Source organism: Grus americana, chromosome 10 (genome assembly GCF_028858705.1).
Source record: "Grus americana isolate bGruAme1 chromosome 10, bGruAme1.mat, whole genome shotgun sequence".
NCBI lineage: Eukaryota > Metazoa > Chordata > Aves > Gruiformes > Gruidae > Grus > Grus americana.
Window position 1 is genome coordinate 15,213,363 of NC_072861.1, and position 10,977 is coordinate 15,224,339.

General features: G+C 43.2%; 1 protein-coding gene across 2 annotated transcripts in view; it reads left to right on the top strand.

The window, feature by feature from the left end:
- MTHFS (methenyltetrahydrofolate synthetase) overlaps positions 1-4,265 on the top strand; it is a 24,528-nt gene extending 20,263 nt beyond the window's left edge. The window contains exon 3 of one of the 2 annotated variants that reach the window (XM_054837222.1): positions 2,951-4,265. In XM_054837222.1, coding sequence (XP_054693197.1) covers positions 2,951-3,174 — 224 coding nt within the window. In that variant the 3' untranslated portion in view covers positions 3,175-4,265. The remainder of the gene's footprint in view (positions 1-2,950) is intronic. The other variant, XM_054837224.1, reaches the window with a different exon arrangement.
- The last annotated feature ends 6,712 nt before the right edge of the window (positions 4,266-10,977 follow it).

A 10,977-nucleotide genomic window follows, 5' to 3' on the forward strand; every position in this document is an offset into this window, starting at 1 on the left:
GCTCTGTCATTTTTCTACCGAAAGTCTTGCGTGGCATTTTACTTAAATCTTGGGCGGTGTGAGTTGCATGGATATCAGACAGCATGTTGTGAGTCAGAGTGAAGGCATTCGGTATCGCAGTGCTCCAGTGGAAGAAACATGTAAGGGTAACTATTACTGTATTTACAGCATCATTTTTCATATTGAGATTTGCACAAGCTTGTTTGAGTTATTCAGCATAAAACCCCTCCATGATTATAAAGGAGCTGACTCATTCAAACAGACTCTTGTTTCTCCAGAGTACCCAGAAGAAAACACAGTGCTTTACTGCGAGTGTGCCTGGTGCTATCAGTTAAACTACACAGAAAATATCTTTCTTCCCTGCACTGTTCATGCCAATTCCCTCTTTCCTTAGTGCTTTCCCTGACTTGTCTTCTTCCTGTCTGTAATCCAAATGTAAGGAGAAATGGCATCTTTTCACTCTGCAGATTTGCCCCTTGTGTGCATTCTCACCTGCCAGCAGGAGCAACTGCAAATGTTTCCTGCTTTTTGCCATGAGAGTCACATGGAGTGAAAACAGCTAAAAAAAGTGTAAGGCAGAGTGTGTTTCTTCCTGTGCATCATTAGTGTTTGGTACATGTTGGTTTCTGGGCCACCCGAATACCTACGCAAAGCCGATGTGAGGCAAATTATGGAGAGGATGAGTAGTGAGCACAGGAGTGACTCAGGGAGGATTTGACCTGCAGAATCTATTACTGACCATGCTAACGGGGAGAAGATCAGCTGGTTTCTAGGTCCTACTCCATAGGCCTGTCAATTGTCAAATACGTATTTTTACTTGCAAACTGAGGAGACGTGACATGCTGCATCCAACACAATGTACATGGTGATGCCATAAAAATGGTATCTCTTTTCAGGTGAGACCATACTTCTGTCCTCATGCCTCTTTTCCTCTTTGTTTGCCATTTGCCATTTGTCTGTCCTATGAGTCAAAAGTTGACTGCAGCGTGGTAAGACACTCAGACTCCTTTTTATTTCAAGCAGTAATATTCTGTGGTCTGCCCTTTGGCTCATTCCCTCCTCTTACTCCCCTGACCTCTTTAAAAAAGCCATGCTGCTTAACTGTATGATGCCGGATTAATCTTCTCTAAGCATTTCACACTGTGTTGCCTTGCATATTTTATATCAATGTTCTCATTAAGTCATCAGGTCATGATGGATGAGTGTTCACATCAGTGACTCTTCTCTGAATGATGAACAGTGGAAGGAAATCTCCAGCAGCCTGGGAAGTGTGTGCAAATGAGTTGGTCTTAGGTGAACTTTTAAGTTTGGAGTTGATACATGATCTCAGGTGGGATTCCCTGGAAACTGAAAAACTCTGCTTAGCTCTGGTTCTTCCAGTACCTGCTCCCACACATCTCCTTGAATGTTGGGCGTCATTCCTCAGCTAGTGAGCTAGTGAGAGCAGCTCAGTCCAAAATGGCAAGAGAGGGTAGATTTGGACATAGGAAAAGTGGAAAAATAGCTCCTGACACATCCTAGCCCTGGTGAAGGAGCAGAAGCTGGTTACAGAAAAGCTGCTCAAGGTTAAATACAGTTCCTGTAAGAAGGAAGAAGCAGTAGACTGAGACACAGTATTTGCTTTCTTTCCAGACTCGTGTCAGCTGTGTTTTAGTCTACGCTGGCTTTCCACTACTGTTCCTGCCCTTCTCTCCTTAAGCGTCTGTCTGCTACAGCAGCAAGTAATGAAAGACTTTCTTTGCATTGTGAAACTAGTGAGTGGAATGTTCCTGGGTTCAGCGGTCAGCACCAGGCCAGCCAAGCTCATTTGTTTAGAGGATGTCCTTGCAAGACTTCTCACACTAAATGAACAAGCCTTGCATAAGTAATGGGAATCTGCACGCTGGCTGCCTCTGTGCCTTGTGGTCGCTCAAGGTAGCAGCCGCTTTCTTTTGCCTGCCTGGCAGCAACGTGAATCTACTCCTGAAACAAGTGGGCAGCTGAGTATAAATTGTATCTGGCTACCTGGCATGCTGCCGATCCACATCCGTTCACAGAGTATGAACGAAGCAAGAAAAAAGGGCTTAGCTGACCTTGCCTTTTCATCAGGGGCTGCTTGGTGGGGTCTTTTGTCAGGGTTTCACCAGCCGGTCGGGTCTGTTTTGTCTAGATGATTGGCAGCTTATGCAGCTTGTTTCAGTTTTTGAACCAATTTTGAGTTCTAATCCAGTGCAATCTCAGAAGAGTCTTGGGGAGCCCATACCTCCCTCCAGAAGGAGGGATATTCAGGGCAGGCAAGCAGAATGCCTGTGTGTGCTGTTGGAGCAACAGTGAAAATTGCTGGAGGCTCAGGAAGAAAGTCCTTTGGGAGAAGAGGAACCTGACATCATGAAGAGACAAGACTTCAAATCTTGATCTTGATCTAAGAGGGCAAATACCCACTTTCAGAATATATTGTATTCAAGGCTCTTTGCTTTTGGGAGGTTGAATGAAGGTTCATGACATCTTACAGTTGTGTCACAGAGATGCTCGCTCTCTCTCACGCGTCTTCTTTTCATTCTTTTTTCCTTTTCTATTTTTGTGTCTGATGTTGAAGTTCATTTGATTTTGTGATTCCTCCTGCATTTAATTTCCCTGAGTTCAGTCTCTGCCTGGATTTAGAGTCATATTCATTAGTATTTGGAAGTGTGGGGTTAAAATGATAAAATAAATTTGTTATAATGTAGGGTTTTTTCCTTCTAGCTTTTCAAGATCTAATTATTTTGCGGCTGATCTAGCACACAATTGATAAGATGAAAATGTAAATTTACAGGTTTAGTATTCAAAGTATTTTTCATCTGATCAAAGAGGGTGAAGCATTTTGCAAAACACAAAGCTTGCATTTTTGCGAATGTCTGACATTATGTGGATGTAGTCAGGCCATCAGGAAATCCACAGTGCATCCATTAATGTTTATTTCATTTTTCTGCAGGAGGTCTTGACCTTATCTTCATGCCAGGCCTTGGGTTTGACAAAAAAGGCAACAGATTGGGAAGAGGGAAAGGATATTATGATACCTATCTTGAAAGATGTATGAAACATCCCAGTGGAAAGCCTTACACGATTGCCTTGGCTTTTAGGGAACAGATTTGTGAATCAGTGCCTGTGGCAGAAAATGATGTCCAAATAGATGAAATCCTTTATGAAGATTGCTGAAAGTATCTTGATACCAACCCACCTTCAGAGTGACCAACCAAAGACATCAGATCCATCAATCATGACTTTTTAAGTCATATATGACTTTGGGAGCCATAAAATACACTATTTGTGTTCGAACAAAAAAACTGCCTCAGTGTAAATGTGGTAAATAGTAGTGAGAATTGCATTGATTTGCTTCTAATTAGCGAATGAGAGATGTGAATTCTTATTCTGGAATCAATAGAAACAAGAATGTGTAACTGTTTATTACAGTAAGGACCATTTCTTCTCATCATACTTTAGAGGAACAAGCTACTTGATACTTAACACTTTTATTATTCCAGTTTAAAATTGAACTGTCTACTAATGACAGTTCTTGATCCATTCTGAAATTAGATACTTGTTATGCTAAAAGTTCTTAGTACTTAAATACGATGTGCATCCATGAGTAAAACAAGAAACTGCGAGATAAGTCCTATAGTAAGCTGGGCAAAAAATGGTGATTGGAAAAAAGCCTTAATTGATTTTAGTGTATACAATACTTTTGACTGTTTAGTTGGCTCCTTGAACTTGTCTTAAAATAAAGGGAGTATCTGTTAATAAAAAAAGGTTCACGTCCAAAGCTTTGGTATATGGTTCTTTTCTTTATCTGAATACAAGATTGTAATGTCATCTAAAATGTGGTCAGTGAGTTCTCCATCTGGAGAAAACCAGCTTTTTTTTTTTGGTAAAAATAATACTCAAAATTACTTTTGTAAGTTCTACAATTTTGTGCATGGGCCATTCATAATGTCCCAAAATATTGTGTGAAATATGGGTACTATCTTAAAGGATAAAGAGATGCTAAGAATTGCAGAGAGCAGGTTTTATGATTGAGTAAGTTTTTGGGTGGAAGGTTGGTTGTTCTCCAGTTCTGCAGACCACCCTGGAAATCGGGAAGAAGATAGTGAGTTTTCCTCTGCATGCTGTCCTCATAGTAACAGAACACAATATTTCCAATCAGGATCAATCAAACTGTCAAAATTTTGTGTTCCTTCTTCACTGCAAGTTCGCTTTTTCTATACATGTTTAACTCCTCCCTCAATCAATAAATCAGTGCATTTATTTTCACCAAACTACTCTTATGTCATCATCAAAAAACCCGTGAATTCTCAAGGACCAGCTGCAGAACAGAATGACCTTAAGACTTCCTCAACGATAACTGTTTTTTGAACAAAACCATGCCTACAGTATGTATGAACTTTTTCATCTCAGAATGCTTCTATTGAGTTTTATTTCCATTTTGCTAATACAGTAACTAATTAAACCCTCTTGCTCTGGGGTGAACATGAGCTTAGCAACTCAGGTCTCTCTGGCCTGTGCTCCCTGGTGCTTCTCCAACCTGTGTTAACGAAGGTCCATCTGGCTGGGGGGAAGATACCTTCAGTATTGGCCTGCTGGGCTTCCCACCAGTGCGTACGGAAAAGCTGCAACCTGAACAAGATGGCTGGGAGCAATATGGGCTGTTCAGTAAAATAATGGTGACCAGACTTGGCCTTTCACTGAGTCTTTATCAAATTATTTCACTCCACCAAATGAAAAATGCTGAGTAAGATGCGTTCATGTGTTCACAAAGGGTTGTGCAAGCAGAAATGGAGATTACAGTATTGGTGCTGGTACATGTGGTGGAGCATCCTCCAGCTCCTCTCAGCTCTGCAGTGCTGCCAGCTGTACTGCCTTACAGGAGGGAGACAGACTCGGGCGATTCAACACCTTTGGGGAATAAACATGATGAGAAAATTGAACCCTTTTTTTTCCACAGTGTCTGTCCTGGCAGTATTTTAATCCTTTCTTCATTTTTGAACTTCTGTTGACGTATGGAGAGCAACAACAAAAAAAGATGGAGCAGGCTTTGGGTGTGGCAGACCTGTTTCTAGGTTTGTCTGCAAGGCTGTTTGAGTTCACCTATCACATTAGGCTCAACAGTATGCCGTATGGCATGGCCTGCCATGCACATCCACAAAACTACGCTGAAGCCAGTATTTTTCACAGGGGAAACCTGGATCCCAAATCCGATAGATGTTTAAAATGCGTGTATTAAGTTCAGCCCCATTCAACAAGCTACCTGCTTCCACCCCACCAAAACCAGTGGGTGCTTTTAGTCGTGTCCTACCTCAAGGTTTAGCCATGGTGCTTTACCTGGGATCCTGAGGCACGTTTCCATGGTTTGGTTGGTGTGACACTAAGCGTGACTGCACGAGCGTTGCTCCAGTTCTACTTCAGGCACAAAATCAAGAAGCCACGTCAGCACAACAGGACATAGAGGCTAATGCCCTCTTGCAGAAACATTCAAGCTGAGGGGAAGCCATGACGTTTTGTTTTAAAGCTGAATACTATCTTTTTGAGCTGTGCTTTATTAGGATGCCTTGTGCCACATAAATGGCTACTGTGAAAGGAAACTTTTTATCCAAAACCTCTGCACTTTGTGGGTTTGCTTTTCTAAGACATTCTGTATATGAGGGATTTTTTTTTATTATTATTATTATTATTATTATTATTAGCCCAGTTAGATAGGAGTTTATTCACAAAACTTTATGGCCCTTTTGGATTAGCTTTTCATCTGGCTGTCTGAGCTTTGATTTATTCACTAGAGTAAGGGCTAGCTTGCCTCCTACGTATTTCACTACAGGTGATACCAGGCCAACAGCTGTGTACAAAAAGGCCGGTGTATGATGAAGAGACTTCGGGACCAGCGCTGACAACTGTACAGAAACAAAGTGCTTAGAGAGAGCCAAGGGCTTGGTCATACGTTTTGTTGCGTGAGAGTTCAAAATGGGGCAAAAAGTAAAAAGCAAGTGTTTGGAAGCAAAATAGAGGCCGCCATCCAGCGCAGCCACAGATACGTGCTGAGCTTTGTCCTCGTGGGCTCCCTGGAGTTGCTGGAAGTAATTGGTATAGGAAAAGCAAGAGAGCTTTGAAGGCTTTCGGGGCTTGAGGCAATGAGTGTCCCCAAACTTCTTATTGATCACATTTCAATACATCGTGGAGCTGTTCTCTCCCGCTTTCACTCTAAACCGCCCTTTTGGCCACAGCTGCGGCGGGAAAGGATGAGGAAACTATTTAATGTACCGTGTCATTGGGAACAAGGGGAGCTGGCGCTTTGTTTCTTGCCAGCCTCTCCTGGGTCAGGAGGAGATCGTCACCGGCTCCTCGGCCAGGCTGGGGGACCCGCAGGACCCTGGCTGATGCAGATAGCTCTTAACATTTGGCTGGTGAGGACAGTAAAAGAATATTTATGTATATTGTCTTCAGAATCATGGAGCTAAATAAATGTGACAGCTTTCATTTGACATCCCCAACCTTGCTGCTGTCGCTCAGGGTTTTTGTTTTTGCCACATAACATGAAATCACTGTCAGTCTGATAGTATATAGCAGTGTTTCTGAGGCACAAAGGTTAGGGGGTTGGTAGGTGCGTCAGAATTATTTACGTTTGCTATGCATAAAATGGCACTTGGGGAGCAAGGCAGGCTGCCAAGAAGGAGAGGAATCGGGGCTATCTGGTTGCTCTCTTGTATCTCTCCATGCTGGATTGTCAGGGTAGGATTTATAAAAATTGCTTCAAAACAGTATCATCTTTCCTCAATTGGACGTGCCCCCGTCTGTTGCAGTGAATGCCATTATTGCTATTCTCATGACAAAGCGTCTATCAATCTCTACTTTGTTTATAAACAAATCTGCCTGCCTTGCATAAGAAATGGATAGACTAAGGAAAAATACCATTACCAAAGGAATAAGTTAATTATATTTCAGGATCTCAGCAGGGAATGCTATCTCAGAATATTCAGAAAGATCTGACCAGTGGAGTTATAATTAAAAAATGTCCCCAGGGAGGAACTGGTAAATTATTTACTGTAAGGGGCTTTTCCAGGCTCTTTTAGTTTAATTACACACTCTGAAAGAGAAAGGCCTCGGAAACAAATTAACTAAGAGGTTGAAATGGCTTTGTTAAAATCATGTTCACAGCTAAGCAAGTGGAAGATTGGGAGCAAGGTTCAAATATAGGACAAATCTTTGGAAGCTGGCATTACTCATGGTTGAAAAATCATATGGAAAGCACCAAAATGTCCGTACATAGAAAATGTGATCACTGGTTTTGTCCAGTATTCCCACTGGCCTCAGAAGACGTTCTGTGTGGTCCAGATCTGACAGTGCCTCATGTCCTCATGGCCATTTGCTTTGGGGGTGGAGGAACTGCCTTTTGTGGCCTTTTTGGTAGGGTACGGATGAAGTCCTAGCAGAGGGGGATGAAAGATTAGAGATGATGGAGAGGCAGGATAAGAGGATGCCGGGACAGTATGAATTTTCCATCGCGCTCACACCACCGATGGCATTTTAGCTCGAAACAGCCTGGTTAACCCTCAGCAGAAGGTGGGCTGAATGCGGCCTTTGGTGCTGAGAGACAGGCACCCATGCTATTAGCAGTTATGTCCTTTTGAAATGCATGGGTGAAACCTGGCTTGCTTGCTTTCCCACGTGAAACACAGCTTAAGCATTTGCTACCGAAGTTGGCTCCTGGAGTTGGCCTTTGCTGGAAGACAGCTGGTGTGATCTCTGGTCGGATGTGGAGAATGGAAGTCAAGAGGCCAGAGCTCTCCCCTCATCTCAACCACTGACTCACCAGCTGGCAGAGAAGGAGGCATTATCTAATATCTGTTTGCTAAGGAATAAGGCAGCCAGTAATACTGTATCTGCTTGCCAAATTTTATGTATGTAATGGCCTTTCAGCTGCCGTTGTCCTTGCATTTCTTTCTTTCTGAAGAAACCACATCTGCTGTGGCCACCTTACCAAAGAGCCAACTGGCTGAGCAGAGCAGCCAGCCAGGCACGATTGCTGGTGCATAAGTGCTTGTTAGCCCATATACATGCATATAGCATTTCTCTTTTCCTCGAGTGTCCTTTGTCTTTCGAATTTAGTGCACTTGCATGTCTGTCTCAGATGGAAACCACCCCAGAGTTAACAGTCTCTCCACCTCCTGCATGTGTACAGTCCTCAACACATGGCATTTGATTATAGCCTGAGGGTACTGTTATCAGTCCTAAACAATAAGTTCTCCACCTTCGGGCAAACTAGCTGAAAATTCGCAGATGAAAGCTGCTTTAGTCATTCATCAGGCAGATGAGATCTCTGCTTTTATTTTGTTATAGTGTAAATCTGCTGCTTAGTTTTCTAGTCTCTCTGAAAACTACTGAATCATAGAAATGCTTGTAGCAAATGCCAGCTTGTCTGTCACCAGAATAATACATTAAATGGCTTATCAGCCTCGAGAGAAGACTACAATACTTTTGAGGTTATTTGGATATATAGTTAGGGAACGAAATATGTTGACAGCTTTAGAATTGTCTTGATAAGTGGATTTTATTTTGTATTTTACTATAGCGTATCCAGTAGTACTTGGGGAGGAAAGAGAAGATGTCCCTAAATTTCTGCAAATGTAGCTTATTGGTGAGGAAAACCACAGAAGAGTGGCGTAGAACATAAATGTAAAAGGAAGGGCTGTTCTTGAAAGGGCAGAACTATGAGGTTTGAACAGTCTCAGCAGAAGTATTGCCATTTCATTATTAGGAGTCTTGAGTCCATATTAACCTCTATGGAAAAGAACTATGGACTATAATAAAGCTGAACACTTTTCTATACCTTTTTGTTATCACCTTGTCAAATTTAATAAAAAATTACTAATAAAGAAATTCTATTAGAATGGCTAAAAAAAGTTACTGGAAAGGATCATTGACAATTAAATAGTTTAGATTCATAGAGTGATTGTTATTAGACCATATTAAAATGTGTATGACTTTTTCATTCTGGATACAGCAGGAAAATGTAATTACAGATAAACTACGAAGGGCCTTTGCTACCATTGCCTTGCCTGTGAGCGAGCCTCTCCGGCTGGGTTTCTGTCGCTGCTGTCCTGCATGCCCGGGGTAAGTCAGAGCGGAGCTGGGGGCTGCGATGGTCCCACGTATATACTTTGGCTGGAGTAAGACACCACGGGTATAACAAGGGGAGGGGAGGGAGACAGGTAGCACCTCTGACCATGCTGGGTGAGGGAATCGGTCCAAAAGTCTCATCTGCCAGAGCAAACTACCTGCAAGTGACGCTAGCTGATTGCAAACCCGTGCTTCGGGTACGCTGATGGTGAAGTAGGTGGCTGCCAGCCCTTACCAGCTTCAAGGGCTTTGCTCCCCCAGGGCTGGCCCAGGAGGGTAGCTCACTCCTCCAGCCCTCCCAGCGGGAATCTCTTTCTTCTCCAGGAGGCTCCTGAGGCTGGTGCAGCTCCATGTCCAAGGTGGCACATCAGGCAGCGATGCCAAGAGAGAAGGAAACTGCTGCATTTTCTCTCTTTAAGGTCCGTAGCAGGCTCAGGCGGTGCAGAGTCTTTGACAGCTGCAGAGGCTGGACTTTGCTCTTCAGTCTTAGAATTTTCACACCATTTCTGGGGTGGGGAAGGTCCACAGTCCCCTGGGAACATCACGCTTGAAGCCCACCAGCCCTTTATAAAGTTTGGGACAAAAGTGAAAAATATATCAAGAGAAAGCAGGCAAATTTAGGAGGAAGCAGGAGCTGAGGTGGGAATTTGGGGAGGTTTAGATACAATCAAATCACACTGGAAAAAGGGAAACAGAGATGACCCTCCATGAGCTGAACTGCATAGACTTGGTGGGAGACGAAACGGCTTAGCTCAGACTTGAGCGGTTTTGCAGCCACCCTCGTGGGGACAGCTTGCAAGAGTCAGTGGCCACTTTTACAACCGTGATAAATACTTCGCAAAGGCTAAAAAAAGCAACTTGCAGTTCACAAGGGCTAAAAAAGCAACTTCGCAGCTTGTTAGCTGGGAGAGACTCGCTTCTCTGAGACTTTGGCTGCTTGAACCGGTAGGGCTTTAATAGCTTTCATCTGCTGTAATGCTACCGGATGTGCCGCTGTCTCCCGAACACGAAATGCTCGTGTATGAATGCTGTTGTTAGAATAAATTAAGAGTAGTGGGAAAGGCCCTGGAAGTTAGCCATAAATCTGGTGGTAAGCGCCAGCGAGCAGCAGGGGCTCGGCTGTACATCATTAATAAAGATGTTGAGGAGGTGCAGGCGGCACGTTGCTGTGGATATTTTTACTCAGGTCTCCACCACAGCAGAGCTGAGATTTGATACGCACAGGACAATCAGTGAAAAACTGCTGTTGTAAAAATGATGCAGGTTACTCTTGGTAAAAGCTGCTGTTGGCGGCAAGGTTATTGTTTGGCTTTTATTTAAAGAAAGGAAAAGAGTCCGACTCCATTTTTCAACATAATACGAATTCCTGAAGAAATTCCCCAGCTTGTTGAACAGTGCTGCGAATGCTTTGTTTTACATAATTTGCACCAAAATTAAAGTGAGGTTTAAAGCTCTTTAGGGCACTGGTCTTGGCTTTGTAAGTGCAGTCTCCAGCACGACAACCCTCTGGCTGGGATTAGTACCAACATAATGCAGATTATTAAAGAGGGAGAATAAAGAGGCCAGAGGAGGGTATTTTAGTGCAAGAGGCTTAAATCTGGTTATAACTAAGGGCTGTGGAGCAGCAGCAGGACCAGTCAGGCTATTTTCTCACCACTTGAATAGTTCAAGCGCAGCCTAGATATATAATTTTATGGCTTTGCCTCTATTTTCCCTGATTGGTACCCAAATTTTTGGAATAACAGTGTCCTTTGATGTTTGTAGGATACTTTATGGTACATAGACAGAAGCCGTGAGGGGTACGACGGGTGTCTTGCTCAGCGTGGCACCCAGGGATGAAATGTTTGTCTCTCGGGT